Source organism: Lissotriton vulgaris, chromosome 7 (assembly GCF_964263255.1).
Source record: "Lissotriton vulgaris chromosome 7, aLisVul1.2, whole genome shotgun sequence".
Taxonomy (NCBI): Eukaryota; Metazoa; Chordata; class Amphibia; order Caudata; family Salamandridae; genus Lissotriton; species Lissotriton vulgaris.
In genome coordinates this window covers 1267172609-1267196516 of record NC_141695.1, presented here as the reverse complement: position 1 = coordinate 1267196516, position 23908 = coordinate 1267172609, and the positions used below count along the sequence as shown (strand labels likewise).

General features: G+C 50.0%; 1 protein-coding gene across 1 annotated transcript in view; it reads right to left on the bottom strand.

The window, feature by feature from the left end:
• KDM3B (lysine demethylase 3B) overlaps positions 1-23908 on the bottom strand; it is a 1298224-nt gene that overhangs the window by 839710 nt on the left and 434606 nt on the right. The window contains exon 9 of the mRNA XM_086931831.1: positions 2718-2919. Coding sequence (XP_086787957.1) covers positions 2718-2919 — 202 coding nt within the window. The remainder of the gene's footprint in view (positions 1-2717; positions 2920-23908) is intronic.

Sequence of the window (23908 nt, the reverse complement as noted above, 5' to 3'; positions counted from 1 at the left end):
GAAACCTATTAGTAGTTCCAGTTTAACATCCAAACATAATATGCAAAAGAAAGGTAACCAGTCCAGCTTTGTAAAGACTACATGTTAATTTTTAGTAACTTTTTAACCGCTTGAGCATGACATTTTTTTCTTTTTTTAAATTACAGATTGTGAGGCAAATTATGCAATATGTGGCAAATCTATAATTATGCAAAAATTGCTGCGGTCGCACAGTCGCAAAATTCCAAAGGCCCGGACTGTAGTGTCACTTTAACCTTTGTGTTTTTTTCTAGTGATGCTCATTGTTTTCACTATGATTTGATTTGGTCAACCGCTCAAAACTGTGGATTATTTTGCGCAATATGGGTTTGGACACAACTCTGGTCAATTTTTTGCACGACCTTCATTTAAATTTGTTTGCTTCTGTTAGGGTGAACAGGGATGGGAGGTGCACAGCGAAGTTTAAGTCCGGGAGAGGTGTTAGACAAGGTTGTATTCTGGCACCTCTCCTTTTCACACTGTACATCAACTCCCTGGGAAAAACATTGAACTCAGTCACCCCGATATTCCACGTATGGGGGGGTACCTATCCCGGTCCTCCTATATGCGGATGACGCCGTCCTCTTAGCTCGGACTGGCACAGGCCTCCAAAAACTACTAGATCATTTTGGCCTCTTTATGGAAGCACTGGACCTTAAGATCAACACTGCCAAATCTCATGTCATGGTTACCGGTTCGCGAAAGAAACACACGAAGATCAGGTCCTTCAGCTGTAACAGCTCACCAATCTCCAGGGTCCCTTTCTTTTGCTACTTGGGCGTCACTTTTGATGAGAAAGGAACGTGGGGCGCGCAAATGAGGCTAAAACAGAATGGAGTTACCAGATCCACCACAGCCCTTCTGCATTTCGCCAAAAGATTGGGCTCAAGACCCATGGAAGCCATGACTCGTATCTACAAAGCTAAATGTCTGGCAATTGCCTCCTATGGAGCTGCTATATGGGGCTATGTTGCAAGCCCAGGTATACAAATCGCAGAAAACAACTTCATACGAGCCTTGTTATCACTCCCAAATTCATCCCCTATACATACAATTCATAATGAAATAGGCCTGGGCCACGTTACTGACCTCCTAAAAATGTCCCCAGTGTTATGCTGGGTTAAAACCTGGACAAACGAGGAAATCAGCCTAAATCGTTGTATTCTTAAAGACTGTATGTCTCTGGACAAAGCCGATAACATCCCGTGGCTGGCGTATGTTAGAGCGGCATGCGCGAGGCTAGGACGTCCAGAAATGTACTCTCTGCCACATAATTTAAAAAAAGAGGATGTAAAATGGGTCAAACTGCATTTCCAAAATTTGTTGGAGGGTGAAAGGGAAATGGTTGAACTTGGCAAACCAATGGTACGTTCACTCTTCCAACTTTCCTCAACTACAGCCATGGAACCTTATCTGAAATATGTCACCAAGCCCTATCATCGCTTTTTACTTATAAGGTTCAGGTTCAACCTAATACACCTTGTGCTTGGCTCGCAGTCAAAGTGGGGTTCACCAGAAAACTTACCCCCCTGTACCGGTGATTGTTTTTCTATACAGGACACCCTTCATTTGGTCATGCTCTGTGAACATTACCTGGTGGCTCGGAAAAATTTCCTGGTCCCTATCCTGAAAGATCTGAACTTTGTCCAGGTTCGGCCAGCATTATTATAATTACAGATGCTGAGCTCGGTACAGGTCACATATGGGGTTGCCTGTTTTCTGGTAGCAGCTGCCAGACAAAATAAATTAAGAACTGCTGCTACTAAGAATCACCAAATCTGATATTTGCAAACTTTGTTGGAATCTACCTAAACACGCTGAAAGGGACACTTACCATATCTATCTTTCATTTTTAAATTTGGTACATTTTTAACAAAAAGTCTTTACTGTGTTCTTATGAAGGAGTTGCAATCTTTTTTCATACATGTTTAATTGTATTTTAACTTGGTATCATGTACGATGTTCTGCTTTTATGGTTTTAATTAACCGAATAAAGTTTCTTTGACTGACTGACTGACACTATGATTATGTAATATCGTCCTGTAAGACCTGGATCTTTAGTACCAACATGTAAAAACCTGCTAATGAAAACTGCCATTTTGTTTGGGGTCTCCTCAGAGAATCATCTTATTTTAGAAATGCTAGATCTTAAAAACAGTGAAGGTAAGTAAACCCATTAGATTGCTCTTTCAATGGCCTAAGAATGCACAGAGTAATATGCGTTCTTATAACCCTTTTAGTGGTAGCTGTTAAGTTGTGTTCAGCACTGATTGCTTATCTACAGCAAATGTCCCTATATTCTCATTTCTATTCGGTTTAGCTCTAGGCTTCATTTTAATGCCATACACAACTTATCCAAATTAAAAATGTATTTAACAGTAAACATAGCTTCCCTCCATGTACTGGCTTCTCACTCCGTAAGAACAAGCAACTCTACAAAGGAACCTACAGCATGCAAAACTTGTCAGGCGCCTGTCAAGCCTTTTTAAGTGCTCACATGCCTTGTATTAAACTACCAAGATCTTAGCTTGACCTTCCTTTTCCTGTGAAAACTAGGGAAGATCCAACAGAAAAACCTAAAATTTGGACTGGGAATCTCCGCAAAGACTTTCTGAATAATCTATCCAGAAAAGCAAAGACCACTGAGAAGACCACTAACACTAATGTTCATTCACTGTTCACATAAAGAGGTTTGGTACCTGCGAAAGTGGAAAAAGCGGCAGGCTACAGTCGAGTCATCTTGGTCCTGCTCTTTAAACTTGCGGTAGCGCTCCAAGCGACACTCTCGACATTTGTGCAAGTGAGGAGCCACATTGATGCACGATCCGTCCTGAAGGAAGGGCTCGCCAGACTGTTTCAGCTTTCTCACTTTAGTCATATCTTTCAGAACAGATTGTCCAACTGCAGAAAAAAAGAAAGCAGTTCGTATAAATAACTTCTTTGAAGTAAACAACCTACTGTGAGCCACCACTAGACTGTAGGGGCATGCACAGAATGTAAATCTTTAACATTCATGTTGTAAAATCAACCAAGTCAACAGAGATCAAATAGCCAAGAGCAGTGGCAAATTAGGAGGCAGGATCTATATGGTCAAGAACCCGGACTAAACAGGCCACAGATTGTATAAGGAAATGGGCAGCAGGGTTTACTATGAACCAACAACAAAAAGCTTATATCTGCAGGCTCATCATGCCAACATTACCCTCTACCCTGTGGTCCCCATTCATACCATCAGTCTGCAGACCAAATTATCTGTAAGATGACTGCAAGAAAATAGTTTAACTTGAAAACCGTTCAGTCAATTGGCAAAAGGGAGGGAAACAAATGAAACAAAACTGTTCACAGACTTTAGAGGTTTAACTGGTAAAGAGCTTTTTAGAGGGGAAGTCGTGGAGAGGGCAGAAGAAAAAGTCAGTCATCTTTGGTAAAGCTGTTTGTGATAGTGACAAACTACAGATTACTCACCTTTTGAGTATTCCCCAGGCGTCTGACTGGATACAGAACCTTTTCCAGCAGTACCTTTGCACACCTGTAGACAATGCCATGCAGCTCTGCACTGAAGCCATACCACTCCGGAAACTTTGTGTGGGCCCTATATATGCATCCCTCCAGCGAGCCGTTTCTTTCAAAACTGTCACGCCCCCAGATGCAGGGACCTAAAAGTAGTGGTGGCCAGAACCAGGAATTTGACACACTGGAATTCCAAGGATTTATATAAAAACTCTGAGTTCCACCAACAGGAGGAAATAGGCATGTCATCCATTGATTTAGCACAGAGAATGAATGAAATGAAATGAAAGGCAATTTTATAGAGCGCAACAGTTGCCCTGAGGCGTCCAGGCGCTAAAAACTAGAACAGTGTCTTCCAGAGAGCAGGTTCCACACTGAATAGTCAGCGTGAACGGCACCATACAGCTCGCCATAAGGCGCGGCTATTAGATGTATATTTGCTGCTGCTCTAGTAGATTTTCTACTTGTGCTGCAACCTTCTGACCACGATTGGTTGGAACCGCTCGTGATACGAAAATCTTGCTGGATGTCCTCCTAGCGACGGGAAATCGCGCTACGGGATAATAAATCTCGCTTGCGCTTGCCTACAGACCGTTCTTGAGCCGCATGCAAGAAAATACCTCCCCTTGTGAAATTTGGCCGAAGAGGCACTCTTGTAAAGCAGAGTTACCAAAACTCATCCAGTTATGTCGGGGCTATGGAATATTTAGGCCACCACTATCCAAAAGCAAATTAGTTGTGACTAGTGTGCAGATTCCTATACTTGAGACCTTAATAATGGATGGAATCAAATTCACAGAATGGGGAGGATGGAAGGGTTGGTGATGAATCTTCAGTTACAGTCTCTTCCAGAATGAGCGTTACCAAAGAGAAGTAACTTGTTCTTCTGACAGCAACTTCTAACAGCATATTCCTCACCTTTTAAATTCCAAAGTAATAGTACCTATGTGGAGGTGGATGTGTGAATAGACTCATATCGAAGTCCAGTAGGAAAAAGCGGGCAGAATGCCCCTCTAAGCGAACTTGGCTTTCTACAGAGTAGTGGTTTGTGGTTGTGTGTAGTGACACCAATGTAGCTGGATGGCACATGTCAAGGACAGGAAGTCCGCATGCCGACTCAGTGGTAACAGCTTTCGCCATGGTGGAATGACAGCGCAGTCTTCCTGGAGGCTCTGTCTTGGCCGATGCGTAGCAGATCTTTATGCAGAGCACAATTCTGAAAGAGACGGTCCACTTCTGCACACCTTTGTCTTTTTGGACTCCAACATACACCACAAACAGAGGATTGCCCACCCAGTGTCCTCTGGAACAATTGACATAAAAACTCATTGATATTTTAGGGTCTAGTCAATTAAGTCTCTCCTCCTTATAGGGGTGATGCGGATCATAGAAAGCTGGCAGAGTGATGTTTGAGAGATGGAGAACAGCATCACTACCTTCGGCAAAAAGGATGCTCGTGTCCGCAGAGCTAGTTTATCAGGAAAGAAAGTGCTGTGCGGCGGGTTGACACAGCTTCAAGCTCACTCACACCATGCAGATGTTGTTATCTTAGGGTTTAACTGTGGCATGACAAAAGGAGAGGCAGGAAACCAGTTGTAGGCCTCAAAAGACATCCCAACGAGTTACTAAAATAATCATTGTTGATCTGGCAAACAAAAAAAAGCTTAGAGAGCCAAATACTCATATCAGATCTGTTGGACCCGGCCTCGTGGCGTAGTCCCGCTCCTCCTGCATGGCAGGCCCTGGACGACATCAACCCCTGTCCTCCGGCCTGAAGCTACCCCCCTCCAACCTTCACGAGAGCCGCCGCTCCTGGCGACCCCCAGCTCTCCCCCTCCGGAACACGGCGACCCCTACTCGCCCCTCTCTTCTGGTCCGACCCATATCCCGGGCCACCAGCTCAGGCCCCGACTCCATCTTGGACCCTCCACATCCGGCCTCGTGCCCTTGACCCGGTTCCGGCCGCGGCCCCAGCGAAGCCCCGACATCGAGGCACCAAGATCCGACCAGGTGGTAAAACGGTCATTTGACGGATCAAGGAGGAGGAGAGTTTTGATGGCCCTCCAGCCGTCGTCTGACGCCTGGTTTCGATCGCCCTCTGGCCTCCCTGGGCGCTGGCTCCACCCCCTTGCGGGGTGTTTGGACACTCTCATCCCGGCCCCTCTGACCCCCAGGCGCGAGGGTCCGGACATCAAAGGACTCCAGACGTATATCTGGGGCAGCTCTGGACTGGGTCAGCAGTTGTATCCTGGAGTCGAGAGTCCTGCAGGTGGAATCGCGGCCGACCCTGAGAAGAACCCGCTACTTTGAACCCTGAAACCTCGGAGCCCTGCTGGCACTGCCGCGGCCCGACCTCGCTGGACCACCTTCGGAGCCTGCTGGCGCTGCCGCCGCCCAACCCCGCTGAACCATCTCGGAGCCCTGCTGACGACATCGCGGCTCGACCTTGCGGAACCCCCCAGCTCGGGGACCGAGAGCTGAGTGTAGGGTACCACTGTGCCAGGCTGGTACTAAGACGGTCCTGCTACCCTATTCCCACAGTTACCAAGACATTAAGGATCCCTCGATCCGTTTGTAAATCTTGCTGAAAGAACCTGCCTTGATTGCTGATAAAAACTCTAAGAATCTATCCTTGTGTGGTGTCCATTTGTAGTGGTGTGATTGCTCGGCTGTACGATTCTAGGAGAGGAACCTCGCCAGGAGGCCTCTCGACGGCGCTCGGCCAACTCCAGAAGGAGAGGTGGGTCTCGGGGTGGTCGGCCAGACAACTTCTGCCTCCCCCTAGGATCGCCTTTCTAACAAGATCCCATAGTGATACAGAGGGGCATCCACCAGGGATGCATGCTCTCCCCTTTTATTTTCTTTAGCGCTGGAGCCCTTAGCACACCTTTAGCGAGCTCAAGGCAAACAATGGTTATCCCCCTTGGAGAAGGTACGCACTCTGTCTCCGTTTAAGCAGATAAAACTCCATCTTAACATCCAGGACACACAAGTTACTACTTGTGCAACAATATATCTTTAAGAGACATTAGTTAGTGATAGATTCCTTAACTTAGAATATCCCCAGGCTTGAGACTGGATCCGGAAACTTTTGCGTAGCAATACCCCTGCGCATCTGTAGGCGTCGTCCGCGGCTCCGCGTCAGTCGGCGTCGTTAGCGCCGGAATGACGTCACCGGAGTACTTAGCCGCCGCCCTCGCTCTCGGACGTCAGTTCTTATACACAGCTTTTCCACGCCAGATGCGCAGAGCCATGATAGAGCCAACACTGCTGCCATGAAACTAGGGCCCTGAAAGGGGATGACCTTAACCTTAGATATCGGTTCGCAGAACGGGGAGGATGGGTGGGTCGGTAAGGAATCTATCACTAACTAATGTCTCTTACAGATATATTGTTACACAAGTATTAACTTGTGCATCTGAAAGAGACGTTAGTGATAGATTCCTTACCTTAGAATAGATACCCCAGCAATACCAACCCCGGATTGTGGGTCTGCGAACCAATAATCACACCAGAAAGTCCTGGAGGACGGAACGGCCAAAGAAGCCATCCCTCCGGACTTGGCTGTCCAGGCAGTAGTGTCTTGCGAACGTGTGCAGCGAGGCCCACGTAGCTGCCTGACAAATGTCCTGCAAGGGGACTCCTCGGCCCGAGGCAGTAGTAGTCGCCGTGGCCCAAGTGGAGTGGGCCCTCAGTCCAACAGGAGGTTCCTTCTTAGCCAAAGAGTAACACGCCTGGATGCACAACACGATCCACCGGGAGATGGTCCGCTTGTGCACCGCCCATCCTTCCTTAGCGCGCACCTAACCAACAAAGAGTTGGTCATCCACCCGGAACTGGCGTGTGCGATCCAGTTAGTAAGAGCGCACGTTTTGGGTCCAGACGGTGGAGCCTCTCTTCCTCTTTCGAGGGATGCAGAGGCGGAAAGAAGGTGGGCACGGTGATGGGACTGTCCGATGTGGAAGGCTGTGACTACCTTGGGCAGAAAAGAGTTTTCTTTGCAACACAACCTTGTCCGGATGGACAAAGGAAAGTAGGTTTCGAGGAAAGAGCCTGGAGCTCACTCACTCTCCTGGCAGAGGTGATGGCAACCAGGAAAGCAGTCTTAAGCATAAGACGACGGAAAGGACAGGTATGAAGCGGCTCAAAGGGAGCGCACAAAGTTAGAACCAGGTTCAAGTCCCACTAGGGCATCACGAAAGGAACAGGAGGGAACACATGAGTGATGCCCTTTAAGAATCTGTTAACAATCGGGGACTTGAACAAAAAAGGCTGATCAGGAAGCCTTAAGATGGCAGAAAGGGCAGAAAGGTAGCCCTTGATAGTGCCCAGAGCAGAGCCCTGCTGGGCAAGAGAAAGAAGGAAGAGGAGAACATCAGAAAGTGGGGCATTGAGAGGATCCAGAGCCTTTGCTGTGCACCATGCCACAAATCTGTTCCACCTGCAGGCGTATACCGACTTTATGGAGGGGTGCCTGGCTGCCAGAATCACGGTACAGACTTCAGGAGGCAAGTCAAATGGCCTCAACTGTCGCCGATCAATCTCCAAGCATGGAAGTGGAGACTGGACAGGTTTGGGTGGAGGACCGTCCCCTGCTGCTGTGACAGAAGGTCCTCCTGAAGAGGCAGACGAATAGAGGGATCGACTGACCTACTGAGTAGCTCGGGATACCAGTACCTTCGAGTCCAGTCCGGACCCCCAAGGATGACTTGGGCTCTGTCGCGCTTGATTTTCTTCAGCACTCTGGGCCAAAGTGGTATAGGCGGAAAGGCGTACAACAGACCGCAACTCCACTTGTGACGAAAAGCGTCCCCGAGCGAGTACCGCCTTGGAAATTCCTATGCGCATAACTGATGACATTGCGCGTTCTCTTCAGAGGTGAATAGATCTAACCAAGGCTCTCCCCACTGCAGAAAGAGGCCTTGCGCCACGTCCAGGTTCAGTCGCCATTCGTGATCCATCATGCACCTTCAGCTGAGCTCGTCCGCCCTGGCGTTCAGAGAACCTGCCAGGTGTTGAACCACCAGGGTTACCCCCTGATGTTCCAGCCACTTCCAGAGGCGCGGAGCCTCCTGGCAAAGAATCCACAACCCCACCCTGCCCTGTTTGTTGCAGTACCACATGGCGGTGGTGTTGTCCGTGAACACCTGCACTACACTCCCCCGGACAGAGGGGAGGAATACCTTCAGTGCTAGACGAATCGCCCGCAGCTCCAGAAGGTTGATATGGAGCCGGGACTCCGCCGGAGACCAGAGGCCTCTGATCTCCACCTCTCCCATGTGGCCTCCCCAGCCCTGGAGGGACGCGTTTGTCACAACTACGTGATCCGGGTGGGGTAGGGAGAGGGATCTGCCGCTGACCCAATCGCGGTCCGTGAGCCACCACTGCAGCTGTCTCGCAGTGCCCTCCGAGATCATGACATGGTCGGACAGGTTGCCCTGATGCCGGGCCCACTGAAACTTCAGGTCCCACTGCAGAGCCCACATCCGCCACCTGGCGTGATGCACCAGAAGGATGCAGGAGGCCATCAGCCTCAGAAGCCGCAGCGTCAACCTGACCGAGACCCGGGATAAAGGCCGAAAGATTGGAATCAGAGCCTGAATATCACGGACCCGCTGTTCGGGAGGATAAACAAGAAACTGCGCAGATTCGAGGACCGCTCCGATGAAGGAGCTTCTGAGAGGGGCACAGGTGTGACTTTGGCACGTTGATGGAAAACCCCAGCAGATGTAGGAGGTCCGCCGTTGTCTGGAGGTGGCTAACGACTGTCTGGGGCGAGCCCACCTTCAACAAACAGTCGTCGAGGTAGGGGAAGACTGAAACCCCTTACCTGCGCAGATGAGCTGCGACCACCGCCATCACTTTCGTGAACACCCGTGGGGCGCTGGTAAGGCCGAAGGGGAGCCTGGTAAACTGAAAGTGCTCGTGGCCTACCGTGAACCGCAGGTAGCGCCGGTGGGCCGGCAGGACGGGGATGTGGAAATCAGCTTCCTGCAAGGTCAACGCTACCATCCAGTCTCCTGGGTCCAGAGCAGCTAAGACCTAAGCTAATGTCAGCATTTTGAACTTCTTACGGAGGAAGACGTTGACGTTCCGTAGGTCCAAGATAGGGCGCAGGCCCCCCTTGCCCTTCTTGGGTACCAGAAAGTAGTGAGAGTAACAACCACACCCTACTTCTGGCACAGTAACGCGCTCTTTGGCCCCCGTAACTTCCTCTTTCAGAAGTTGCAAGTGATCCCCCAACACGCAGTGGTATTGCGGTGGCATGGCTGGAGGGGTCGCCTCGAAGGGGAGGGAGTAGCCCCTTCGGACGATTTGCAGCACCCACATGTCAGACGTGACAGTGCGCCAGTGGAAGTGGTGATGGCGAACCCTGCCCCCCACTGGCGTCACATGGGCCTTGAAAGCACGGAATAGGAGGGTTTTGAGGCGGATGCTGCAGGGGAAGATGTGTACTGGCCTCACCGTTGTCCCCGACCGCCGCCACCGCGCTGTGTATTAGTCTGCGGTGAGTGGCTGGCAGCACGTGTGGGAGCGCCCCTTCCTTGGCCACGAAAGGAGTGAAAGGCACCAGTTTGCTGGCGTGGGGCCGAGAGGCCCAAGGACTTGGCCGTAGCCCTGGAGTCCTTAAAACGCTTAAGCGCACGGTCTGCCTCGTCTCCACAGAGGCGACTGCCATCAAACGGCATGTCCAGAAGGGTGGCCTGGACATCAGCCGAAAAGTTGGCGGTCCTCAACCAGGCGTGGCGTCAAACCGCCACCGTCTGTCTAGTGAGTCCGTGGTATCCAGCCCACACCGGATGGAATAGTATACAGCATCTCAACCCTCCGCAAGGGCTTGGGCGAGTTTAGTCCGGGCCTCCTTCGGACATTGCGGCAGCACGTCCGCGACCGTGTCCCACAGAGTGTGGGTGTAGCGGCCCAAGAGGCATGCGTTATTGACTGACCGCAGTCCCAAACTCAGGGACGAGAACACCTTCTTACCGAATTGCTCGTACCTCTTGGATTCCCGATCGGGCGGAGACGTTGGGAATGCGGTCTGGGAAGTAGAGGCCTGGATAACCAGGCTCTCGGGGGTAGGGTGGGTGGACAAGAAGCAAGGGTCGTCCGGAGCCGGGCAGTAGCGTCTGTCCACGTTCCTATCTGCAGGCTGACTTGTAGCGGGCTTGGACCAAGTGCCCAAAACAACATCACACAAGGCCTCATTAAACAGCAGCAGAGGCTCAGCCGAGCTTGCCTGCGGTTTAAAGAACTCAGTGAGGAGGTTAGTCCTCACGGCCGCGACGGAGAGCTCTAGGCCCAATGCCTTGGCCGCCCGCATCAACACTACACTGTAGGCAGCCCCCTCCTCCGTAGCCACAGAGGGGAGACAAAACCAGTGTCTGGCGAAGTGTCCAGTCTACTGGCATCCCCAAGCTCACATGTCCAGTCCTGTTGAGACTTTATGCTTTAGCATAATCAAAGGCCTCAGAAGATTATTCGACCTTCTCCCATTGACAGCCAGAAAGACGGTGGCGGTGGCTCTTATTACATCTCGTCTGGACTACTGCAACAGTCTATATGCAGGCTCCAGTAAAGCAGTACTGCATAGACTGCAGATGGTCCAGAATGCCACCGCCCACCTCGTGCTGAGATGGCCAAGGAAGTCGTCAGCATCAGCAGCACTTAAGATCCTGCACTGGCTGCCCATCCACAAAAGGGTGCTATTTAAAATCTTAGTAATCACCTTCAGGTCGTACCACCAGCTAGGCCCTACCTACCTGTCAAAAAGGTTTAGAAGATATGTGCCCTCCCGCCCACTTATATCCTCCAACCTGAACCTGCTGGTGACCCCCAAATTTAGACTGGCTACGAAAGGAGGAAAATCCCTTGGAGTACTGGGAGCCAGGGCCTGGAACAAACTACCACTCCAATAGCGTCAGATCCCGTCAGAGACTCTTTTCCGAAAGGCTCTAAAGACAAGGACGTTCAAACTCACAGACTCAGCCTGTTTAGCCTTACTCTAAAATTAACCCCCAGAGACACCAGACATTGTTCTACCGGTGCCCCACTAGCTCCCTGGTTAAACCACCTCTAGACATGAATAGCCAGTGCCAAGATGCTCCTTGGAGTGTAAGCTGCGCTTTACAAAAATAAAATTACATTACATTACTCCTGTGCCAGAGGGTCCACAGACCCCTCCTAATCTCCCTCGTCACCCATTACCTGAAATTCAGGTTCAAAGGATGGGGCCAGTTCGTGGAAATAAAAGTCGCCATACGACGTCGAGCGCGGCGCTGCTCTGGCCCGGAACCGAATCAAGGGCAGGATCGGGGACGGCGTCGCTCCTAGGCGGCGCCGGGGGGGCGACACCCTAGGGGCTGGCGTTGGTGAGGTCGTGAGGTCGACCGGCGACGACCCGGATCCGGAACTGGATCCAGTGAGGGCCTGTGGCACCGATGTTGCTGGCGGCGCCGTGGCCGATTCACCCGACGGCGTAAGAGCCGAAGCACCCGACCCGCTAGGCCCCCCAGCCGGGACCGCTGGGCCCAAAGGCGCCACGGAGCCCGGCGGAGGAGGGAGAGACCTCATGGGCATGAGGTCACGCTCTATTTCCTCTGGCGTCGCATCGTGCCCAGAGACCGGAAGGTATGGGGCAGGTTGCGACGCTCGAGACTCCGTCGGAGCCGTGTGGGTGGTGTCACCCGAACCCCCGGCCGCGTCACGCGAGCATCGGGGTGGTTCGCAAGAACAATGACGCCTTTCCGACCTCTCATGCCTCTTACCTGAGTTCCTTGATCCCGAAGACCGATGCAGACTCTCGGAACTACGAGGGCTCCGACCCCGCGACCGGTCCCTCGACCTCCTGTGGGACCGGGACCTTGAACGGCACGGGCCGACTGCCAGAGCTCAAGCCGCTTGCGGGACTGCTTCCGCATAGCCTTAGACGTCAGGGCCCGGCAGTCAGAGCAGGTTCGGTCGTCGTGGTCGAGGCCTAGACACTGAAGACACCGGCGATGGGGGTCAGTAACCTACATCAGTCGGCTGCACTTGGAGCAGGGTTTGAACTCTGGCATCCCTACTGGCACCGTAGGAGTTGAACGACTCAAGAAACAATGCAATAGGTCTCGCATTAGGTAAGTTTGAGCTATTGGTATTGTAAATGACAAATTTTGTATTTATGTGTTGGTTTTGAAAATAGCGAAATTAATAGCTTTGTCATTTACAATGCCTATAGTTTTAACTTTCGCAAATATGACACCTATAGCATTTGTAATGCAATATGTGTTGTATTTATGTGACTTAGATGTATTGATATTACAAATAAAAATGGCTTTTATTTTTTTTAATAATTAATACTTAAATAAGTTACTATAATTTATAATGGCAATAGCTTTTGTAATTAACTTGTGAATGGAATATGCTACTTACCAGTATGCATCTGTTCTTGGCATAGAGGACCGCAGAGTGGTACATTATGAATAGATCGCCATCTGGTGTTGGGCTCGGATGATTGCACTTTGTTTTTCTCTTGGAGAGTCTTTTGTATCTTGGTGACTCCTCCCTTGGTTGGTAGTGCGCATGGGCATCGGCTCCATCCTTAGATTGTTTTGCCATAGTAGGGTTAGATGGAGTAGTATAGTAGAATACAGATAAGAATGCCCATGTAAGTGTATCTAAATAAGATAATGTTGGAACAGACACAGGTTTCCGGGGAGGCTGGGAGGGCATGTACCACTCTGCAGCCCTCTATGCCAAGAACAGATGCATACTGGTAAGTAGCATATTCCGTTCGAGGCATATGGGCTGCAGATGGTACATTATGAATAGACTATACAGCAGTTCTCTCCCTAGCGGTGGTCGCCCGTGTCTGTTGCAACTGTTTGAAACAAGGTTTTTAATACTGCTTGTCCCACTCTAGCTTGTTGTGTTGTGTGCACATCTACACAATAGTGTTTTGTGAAGGTGTGCGGTGTAACCCAGGTAGCTGCTTTGCATATGTCATCTAGTGGAATGTTTCCCAAAAATGCCATAGATGCTCCTAGTTTACGTGTAGAGTGAGCTCTAGGAGGAACAGTTAATGTTCTCTTTGCCTTTAAGTAGCATATTTGAATGCATTTTACAATCCATCTGGCAATGCCCGCTTTGGAGATGGGATTGCCTTTATGTGTAGGAGAAAACGCAACAAATAGCTGTTTTGTCTTTCTGAAAGTTTGTGTCCTTTCTATGTAGTACAATATGGCCCTTCTAACATCCAATGTATGTAGGGCTCTTTCTGCTACCGTTTGTGGTTTTGGAAAGAAAACCGGTAATTCCACTGACTGATTGATGTGGAATGCTGAAATTACCTTTGGTAAGAATTTTGGGTTTGTTCTAAGAACCACCTTGTTTTGGTGTAACTGCATAAATGGTTCTTGAATCGTAAAAGCCTGCAGTTCACTTACTCTTCTAAGTGACGTGATAGCTATGAGGAATGCCACCTTCCATGTGAGGAATTGTATTTCACACCTATGCATAGGTTCAAATGGTGGCCCCATTAGTCTGGTAAGTACTATGTTGAGATTCCAGACTGGGGAAGGTGGTCTTCTTGGTGGAATGACTCTTTTGAGTCCTTCCATGAAAGCTTTAATTGCTGGTACTTTAAACAGTGAAAGATGTTGCCTGTTTTGTAGGTACGCCGCTATGGCTGCGAGATGAACTCTGATAGAGGTATATGCTAAGTTACATTGCTGCAAGTGTAGTAAATAGCAAATGATTTGTTTAGTGGATGCGTCTAGAGGGTTGATGTGCTTACTGTTACAGTGTATAGCAAACCTCTTCCATTTTGCTGCATAGCATGCTCTGGTGGTAGGACGTCTTGCTTGTTTAATGATTTCCATGCATTCTGGAGGTAAATTTAAATATCCAAACTCTATGACCTCAGGAGCCAGATCGCTAGGTTCAGTTGTTTGGGATCTGGGTGCATTATTTCTCCATGGTTCTGTGTAAGATGCATGGGTAATAACCTTCGCTTTTGATGTGGTACTTGTGAGAGTTGTAGCAGCGTGGTGAACCACGGCTGTCTTGCCCACGTGGGTGCCACTAGTATCATTGTCATTGAGTGTTGCTGCAGTTTCCGAACCAGTAACGGAATTAGTGGTAGAGGAGGGAACGCGTAAGCAAATTTGTTGGACCAATTTATCCATAGTGCATTGCCCTGGGACCGTTGGTGTGGGTACCTGGATGCGAAGTTTTTGCATTTTGCGTTCTGATGATTGGCAAACAGATCTATCTCTGGTTGCCCCCATTTTTGGAAGAATGGCTGCAGTATTTGGTCGTGCAGCTCCCATTCGTGTACCTGTCCTGACTGTCTGCTTAGGATGTCTGCTATCTGATTTTGAACTCCTGGTAGGTGTTCCGCTAACAGGTAGATCTTTTGAGGAATGGCCCATCTCCATATGTCCTGTGCTAGTTTGGATAGTTGGAGAGAGTGTGTCCCCCCCTGTTTTTGAATATAATACATTGCAGTCATGTTGTCTGTTCTGATCAGGACGGCTTTGCCTGTTATTTGTATTTGGAAAGCTTTTAGTGCTAGAAATACTGCTAATAATTCTAGGTAGTTGATGTGCAGTTTCTTTTGCTGCACACTCCACTTCCCCTGCACTGTGTATTTGTCCATATGCGCTCCCCATCCGGAGAGCGATGCGTCCGCTGTTATTATCACTTGTGGAATTGGCTCTAGGAACGACCGTCCCTTGGAAATGTTTTCTGTGTTCCACCACTTCAGAGAGCGATACGTCCGGTCGTTTACCAACACCAGATCTGTAATCTGACCTTGAGCCTGATTCCACTGTGTCGCTAGACACTCCTGTAGTGGACGCATTTGTAGCCTGGCATGTGGTATTAGCAGTATGCAGGAGGACATCATGCCTAATAGTTGCATAAACACTCGTGCTGGTAGTGAGTGTTGTGGTTGAAATCTTTGTATTAACCCGACCATTGTCTGTATCCTGATTGGGTTGGGGTATGCTATTGCCTTTTCTGTGTCTATCGTAGCCCCCAGGTATTGCTGAATCTGGTTTGGTTGCAGGTGTGATTTCTTGTAGTTCACCGTAAACCCTAGGTGGTGCAGCAATTGAATTGTCTTCTGTGTGTTGTGAAGACATTCCTCTTTTGACTTGGCCTTTATTAGCCAGTCGTCCAAGTATGGGAAGACATGTATTTGTTGTCTTCTTAGGTGTGCTGCCACCACAGCTAGGCATTTTGTGAACACTCTCGGTGCTGTTGTGACACCGAACGGAAGGACTTTGAACTGATAGTGTTGTCCTTCTAAAACAAACCTTAGGTATTTTCTGTGGGCTTTGTGAATTGGGATATGAAAGTAAGCGTCTTTTAGATCCAGTGTAGAAAGAAAGTCCCCTTTCTTCAGTAAAGGGAGTACTTGTTGGAGCGTGACCATGTGGAAATGCTCCGAATTTATGTAAGCATTGAGAGGTCTGAGGTCTAATATTGGTCTTAGGGACCCGTCTTTTTTGGGGATTAGGAAGTATAGAGAGTATACTCCTGTTCCCTGTTGATCTTTTGGGACCTTCTCTATTGCATGCTTTTGTAGAAGTGCTAGTACTTCTTCTCTTAATAATGTCAGATGATCTTGACTCATTGGACGCTGTTTGGGGGGGATGTTTGGTGGGGTAGCTGTGAGTTCCAGGCAATAACCATGTTGGATAATTTGTCTCACCCACTTGTCTGATGTGATGTTTTCCCAGACAGGTAGGAACTGTGCTAGACGTCCCCCGACCGGTGTTATGTGGTCTGGGGGGAGTTCTATGAAGTCACTGTTTTGGGGTTGAGGCGTTGCAGTTGTTATTATTTCCGCGGCCTCTACCCTTGTTGTTGTTACCTCTGTAACTTCCTCTTGAATTACCTCTGGGTGATGTTGGTGTGAAAGAGGTGGATTGCTGATTTGTTCCTGTATTCTTTGAGTCCCCTCTATAGGTGGATCTACGAAAGGAACCTCTTTGTGTTGGCTGTTGCAATGCTCCCATTGACTTAGCCGTTTCTGTATCTTTTTTTATTTTCTCTAAGGTCTCATCTGTGCTTGAACCAAACAGTGTCTTTTGATCAAATGGTTTGTTCAGTAGTGCCGTTTGTACTTCCTGTTTGAATCCTGAGATTCTAAGCCATGCATGTCTCCTCAACATTACACTGGTGTTTATGGATCTTGCTGCAGTGTCTGCTGCGTCTAGGGCGCACTTAATGGAAGTATTAGTTATTATTTTACCTTCCTGTATTAACTGATCTGCCTTTTTCTGATGTTCCTTGGGGAGATGTGTGATGAGTTTTTCTAATTCATCATAATGTGCCCGGTCATAAGGTGCGAGTAATGCTTGTGTATTGGCTATACGCCAGCTATTTGCCGCCTGTGATGCTACTCTTTTGCCTGATGCATCTATTAATTTTGACTCTTTATCAGGTGGAGGAGCCTCTCCTGTAGATAATGAGTTTGCTCTTTTACGAGCGTTTGAGACCACCAGCGAGTCCAGGGGTACATGTCCTTTAATAAAGATTGGATCCTTTGGAGCCGCCTTATATTTTTTATCAATTCTTGGGTGTAACACCCTAGCCCTCACTGGGTCTTTGAATATTTCTTCTGTGTGACTGAGGAGACCCTTCAACATAGGAAGAGTACCTGATGTTCTTTGTGCATTAGGTAGCGTCTCTAACAGGAAATCCTCTATTTGGGGTTCTGTATGTATATCTACCTTATGATATTTTGCTGCCCTATTAATGAGCTGCGCAAACCCTGTGTTATCATCAGGTGGTGAAGGCTTTGAGGGATATAACTCTGGGTCGTGGTCTTCATCTGACCCTACGTCATAATTTTCCCATGGGTCCTCCTCATCTGGGATGGTTTCGTCATCCCCTTGAGGTTCTCCCTCCCCTAGATCACTGTCTACATCAGACTGAGGTGTAGATGGTCTTGGTGTGGAAGGTGTAGGAATATTTGGCATAGTGTGAGGAATAGGAGAAGAGGGTGTGACTTTATGTCTAGGAGAAGTAGGAGGAGTTGTATTTGTCCCCAGTGTTCTCTTTTTTGAAGAAAGAGATTTATCTTCTGTCTGTTCATTCTTTCTCTTCTTCGTCACAACTTTGCCAGTTTGCGGATCGATAAACAAGATCTTTTGTTTGGGATCTGTCTGTTGCTCCTGAATCGGTACCGAAGGCCCTGGTTCCGAAAGGTGCTTATGTTTTCGATCGTCAGTGTTCGGTGCTTTCTGCACCGAGTGTCTACTCGATTCCGCATTCCTGGGTATCGAGTGAATCTTTGACGACGAACCATGTTTATGTTTCGACATGGAATGTTTCGGTACCGAGCTTTCCCTTGTATGTAGCCTCGGTGTCGAAGTCGATGTCGCCCTTTTCTCGGATCCGACATGGTGGGAGTCCGAGTGTTTCTGTTTCAGTTTCGGTTTCAGTTTCGGTTTCGTTGCCGGGCCCGAGGGCGGGGCGTCGGAAACTTTTTTCTGCGGTTTGCCTGGGCTCGAAGGCGGGGTCGTTACCGCACGGGGTCGGTTTTTCGGTAAGGGGACGTCGTCACTCACGGTTTGTTGCTCGTTGAGTTCTTCAACCTCCGACTGGTCCCCTTCCGACCCCGACTGATCCTCTTCTTCTTCCATTAGCTCGTCTCCGAACAGCTCCGGGATCGCCTCCGACTGCATTCTTGAAACCTCGTGTCTTCGAGCTCGACGATTTCTAATCGTTAGCTTGGAGGAGAATGCTGCGCAGGCTTCGCAGTCCCTGGATTCGTGTTCAGGCGATAGACAGAGGTTGCACACCTCGTGTAGGTCCTTGTGTGGGAACTTAGCACCACACGTTGGACATTTCTTGAATGGAGTCCTTTCCATGGACTCCGGGCTTGACTGCGTCGAGAAAGTTCTCCTGTTAGTCGACGTAGGTCTAATTTTTTTTCTTCGATTTTGAATTTGCAACGCGTCGGAATGGAAATGAAACGCGTTCGATAACAATACCGTCGAATTGGAAAGGGAATACGCGCCGATTAATCACTTTTCTCTGAAGTTGATCTGGAGCGTCTCGATCCTCATCCGAACCCGATGGCGGAAAAAAACAATCTAAGGATGGAGCCGATGCCCATGCGCACTACCAACCAAGGGAGGAGTCACCAAGATACAAAAGACTCTCCAAGAGAAAAACAAAGTGCAATCATCCGAGCCCAACACCAGATGGCGATCTATTCATAATGTACCATCTGCAGCCCATATGCCTCGAACATTATGTTCATTGTATTTCATTGTGACGAAAAACCAAGAACAGTAGTGAAATATTTACATCTTTTTGTGACATTTGTAATAAAGCTTGAAACATTGAGAGAACATATTTGAACCAGTTGTTGTTGAATGGTTGCACAGATTGATGCTGTGGTAGCGCGGAGTGATGTGGTGGCGACGAGTGATGCTGTAGCGTACAGTGATGCTGTGGTGGCGCATAGTGATGTTGTGGTGCCCCTGAGTGATGCTGTGGTGGTGCTGAGTGATGCTATGGTGATGCGATAGAGTGAGGGCGATCGATAGAGTGAGGGCGATCGATAGATAAACAGATAGATAAAGTGTTTATATGTTGCATTGAGTAGAGTGTAAGTATGAGGTGTGTAATTATATGGCACTGAGTGGTAATATGGGGAGTGTATGTTTTATTCAGTAGAGTGTAATTTTGTGGCATGTAATTATGTGATACTGAGTGGTATTTGGAGTGTATGTTGTATTCAGTAGAGTGTAATTTTGTGGTATGTAATTTTAAGTGGCATTTGGAGTGTATGCTTCATTGAGTGCAGTGTAATTATGTTGCATATAATTATATGGCACTGAGTTGTATTGTTTGGAGTGTATGTTGCATTGAGTGCAGTACAATTATGTACCATGTAATTATGTGGCACTGAGTGGTATTTGGAGTGTATGTGGCATTGAGTGCAGTGTAATTATGTGGCGTGAAATTATGTGGCAGTGTGAGGGCCTGCCGCGTGTGGGGGCCTGCCGCGTGTGGGGGCCTGCCGCGTGTGGGGGCCTGCGCAGAGGGTGAGGGCGCGCAGTGTGTGTGAGGGCGCAGTGTGTGTGAGGGCGCAGTGTGTGTGAGGGCGCAGTCTGTGTGAGGGCGCAGTCTGTGTGAGGGCGCAGTCTGTGTGAGGGCGCAGTCTGTGTGAGGGCGCAGTCTGTGTGAGGGCGCAGTCTGTGTGAGGGCGCAGTCTGTGTGAGGGCGCAGTGTGTGTGAGGGCGCAGTCTGTGTGAGGGCGCAGTGTGTGTGAGGGCGCAGTCTGTGTGAGGGCGCAGTGTGTGTGAGGGCGCAGTCTGTGTGAGGGCGCAGTGTGTGTGAGGGCGCAGTGCGTGCAGAGTGAGTGAGGGCGCAGTGTGTGCAGAGTGTGTGAGGGCGCAGTGAGTGAGGGCGCAGTGTGTGCAGAGTGTGTGAGGGCGCAGTGAGTGAGGGCGCAGTGTGTGCAGAGTGTGTGAGGGCGCAGTGAGTGAGGGCGCAGTGTGTGCAGAGTGTGTGAGGGCGCAGTGTGTGTGCGAGGGCGCAGTGTGTGTGAGGGTGCAGTGTGTGTGCGAGGGTGCAGTGTGTGTGTGAGGGTGCAGTGTGTGTGAGGGCGCAGTCTGTGTGAGGGCGCAGTGTGTGTGAGGGCGCAGTGTGTGTGAGGGCGCAGTGTGTGTGAGGGCGCAGTGCGTGCAGAGTGAGTGAGGGCGCAGTGTGTGCAGAGTGTGTGAGGGCGCAGTGAGTGAGGGCGCAGTGTGTGCAGAGTGTGTGAGGGCGCAGTGAGTGAGGGCGCAGTGTGTGCAGAGTGTGTGAGGGCGCAGTGTGTGTGCGAGGGCGCAGTGTGTGCGAGGGTGCAGTGTGTGCGAGGGTGCAGTGTGTGCGAGGGTGCAGTGTGTGCGAGGGCGCAGTGTGTGCGAGGGCGCAGTGTGTGCGAGGGCGCAGTCTGTGTGAGGGCGCAGTCTGTGCGAGGGCGCAGTGTGTGTGAGGGCGCAGTGTGTGCGAGGGCGCAGTGTGTGTGAGGGCGCAGTGTGTGTGAGGGCGCAGTGCGTGCAGAGTGAGTGAGGGCGCAGTGTGTGCAGAGTGTGTGAGGGCGCAGTGAGTGAGGGCGCAGTGTGTGCAGAGTGTGTGAGGGCGCAGTGAGTGAGGGCGCAGTGTGTGCAGAGTGTGTGAGGGCGCAGTGTGTGCGAGGGCGCAGTGTGTGTGAGGGCGCAGTGTGTGCGAGGGCGCAGTGTGTGCGAGGGCGCAGTGTGTGCGAGGGCGCAGTGTGTGCGAGGGCGCAGTGTGTGCGAGGGCGCAGTGTGTGCGAGGGCGCAGTGTGTGCGAGGGCGCAGTGTGTGCAGAGTGTGTGAGGGTGCAGTGTGCAGAGTGTGTGAGGGTGCAGTGTGCAGAGTGTGTGAGGGTGCAGTGTGCAGAGTGTGTGAGGGTGCAGAGTGTGCAGAGTGTGTGAGGGTGCAGTGTGCAGAGTGTGTGAGGGTGCAGAGTGTGCAGAGTGTGTGAGGGTGCAGTGTGCAGAGTGTGTGAGGGTGCAGTGTGCAGAGTGTGTGAGGGTGCAGTGTGCAGAGTGTGTGAGGGTGCAGTGTGTGTGTGAGGGTGCAGTGTGTGTGTGAGGGTGCAGTGTGTGTGTGAGGGTGCAGTGTGTGTGTGAGGGTGCAGTGTGTGTGTGAGGGTGCAGTGTGTGTGTGAGGGTGCAGTGTGTGTGTGAGGGTGCAGTGTGTGTGTGAGGGTGCAGTGTGTGTGTGAGGGTGCAGTGTGTGTGTGAGGGTGCAGTGTGTGTGTGAGGGTGCGTGTGTGTGTGTGAGGGTGCGTGTGTGTGTGTGAGGGTGCGTGTGTGTGTGTGAGGGTGCGTGTGTGTGTGTGAGGGTGCAGTGTGTGTGTGAGAGGGTGCAGTGTGTGAGTGTGAGTGTGAGTGTGAGTGTGAGTGTGAGTGTGAGTGTGAGTGTGAGTGTGAGTGTGAGTGTGAGTGTGAGTGTGAGTGTGAGTGTGAGTGTGAGTGTGAGTGTGAGTGTGAGTGTGAGTGTGAGTGTGTGTGTGTGTGTGTGTGTGTGTGTGTGTGTGTGTGTGTGTGTGTGTGTGTGTGTGTGTGTGTGTGTGTGTGTGTGAAGTGCCCACTATGAACTGAATGTATGCAAGCACAGGTGTACAGGATCTGGTAGTCCACAAGGCATGGCTTTGTCGCAGAGAGGTCACTAGCCTATGTAGGGGTCAGGCCAGTTTGCCAACAATTAATCATGCTTGGGCCCTAGAGAGCACACACGCCTGAACTGGAGAGTCGCGATTCAGCACATGAAGGATGATTTTCAAGGGGGATGACTGTTCTTGTGTGGGCTAGACCTCCTGAAGTTCTTGTGTGGGCTAGACCTCCTGAAGTGCTAAGTGCTTTTAGAAACTCAGAAGCCTCCTACCCTCTGAATACCTGCGAGCTCTAGAAAACACAAGACTAGATAGGGGGAAGGAGAGTGGGAGATGGCATGGGATCTAAAGATGAGAGAAGGGTGCGGGGAGATGAGTGAACATCGATGGAAAAAGTGGAAGATGGAGGGAGGAGAACTAAAAGGTGAAACGATGAGGCAGGATCACGAGGGGAGAGTACAGAAAGAGCAGAAGCTGGGGAAGGAGAGAGAAAAGAATAGAAGAAATGGAGAAGCCTGGGGAGCGGGCAGGAAAGAGATGGGGGTGAGAGGATAAAGAGTTGGATAGAAGGACCAGGAGAAAAGGATGGAAGGTGGTGAGAAGAGGGTGGATGAGATAAGGGCGAGGATGTAGGTGGAAGAGAGAGACTCAAAAGAGATGGGAGTGGAAAGAGACTATAGAGGAAAAGGAGGCTGGAGAGGAGAGGAGCAAGAAAGATCAGGGGGTAGGGGGCAGGGAGGCCAGAGGAGCTGTGAAGCATCCAGACTGTCCTGAAGAAAATAAGGTGCGAGGCCGAGGTGAGGCCAGAAAGAGATGAAAAGGGCGGATGGAGAGGGAAGAGATGAGTTAAACATATGGTGGTGGGGATGGAAACACGCTAGAAATGACGAGCAGGGAGAGAATAAAACAGATGTGGATTAGAGAAGGGGTTTACGCAGGAAGAGGGGAAGTAGGGCGCTGCAAGGCGAGGAAAGAACATCGGAAGATGAGAAAGAGGGGTGGGAACAACAGAAGGAGATGAGGACGGATAAGCATAGGGAGAGAAAATAAAGAAAATGAGGCGAGAGTGGAGAAGATAACGAGATACAGAAGAGACGATGGCGGAGGGGGCGAAAACAATGAGCTAAGGATGAGAGGATGGGACGGAGGCTGGAGAAGTGAAGGGCATGGAGGGCGGGAGAAGGGTGAGGGAGCGAGCATAGGAAGGAGGAGGGGAAAAAGCTTCTGAGGGAATAGGGGAGAAGAGAAAGGAGAAGCAGAGGGAAGAGAGACAAGAATTAAATGTGGATGCGTAAGAAGGGTAGGAAAGAAAGTGACGGGTGAGGACTAGGGTGGAATATTGTAAGAAATGGGAGGCAAAGAGAAGTGGTGTTAAGTGGATGAGAGAACATTATAAAAGAGTGCTGCTTTAGAGGGTACACGAGGAGAGTGGGGACAGGGCATGAAAAGAGTGCACCTGAAGATGCTTACAGGTGGTGAAAGGGAGCAAATGGAGGGCTGGGGAAGTAATGATGTGGAAGTAGTGAGACGTAGCCAGAGATTGGGGGCGGGGGGTTAAAGGAGTAGGTGCAATGGAATGGTATAGTGAGGGGGAGTGGCGTAGCCGAAGGAGAGAAGGAGCACGAGAGACTGCGCAGAGAGGTCAAGAGAGTGACATGTGTGGTGGTGTGCATCAGGAGGCACTGGGACAAAGGGAGTCAGAGAACGAGTGAAAAGAGACAGGCCACCTGGAGTAAGAGACAGCGAAGTGGAGAGGGTGGTCACAGGATTAGAAGCAGCCCAGGTAGAAATGTGGGGAGAGAAGTGAGCCGCGGAAGGACTGCATGGTGCACACAGGAAGGAGGGGGAGGAACAAGGGAGGGGAAGGACACCTTCGGGTAATGTTTGCGCTATATAAAAGCGCATTAAATAAATAAGTAAATGAAGTCCGCTTTAGAAATTGTAAAATTCCTGGAGTCCAGTTTGTTTTGCTCTCTGCCGTCAAGTATTTTCAGGAGGGCAAGGAGTACGATTACAAACATGAACATTACGAACCTCCTGGAAATTAAAGATACTTGCTATGGCTGCAATAAATGTGCTGGTTTGTAGAGAGGATTCCTGTAAACAACAAGCTCTTGGCATTGCTGTGATTGGGGGGGCGGGAGAAAAGCGGCTCGGGAGCAAATGGTAACGAGCACGTGAATGGGAAGAGCGGAGGTGGGAGGGGAAGTCGGAGAGTGCGAAGTGCGGGCGGGAGCAGAGCCTTTGAAGT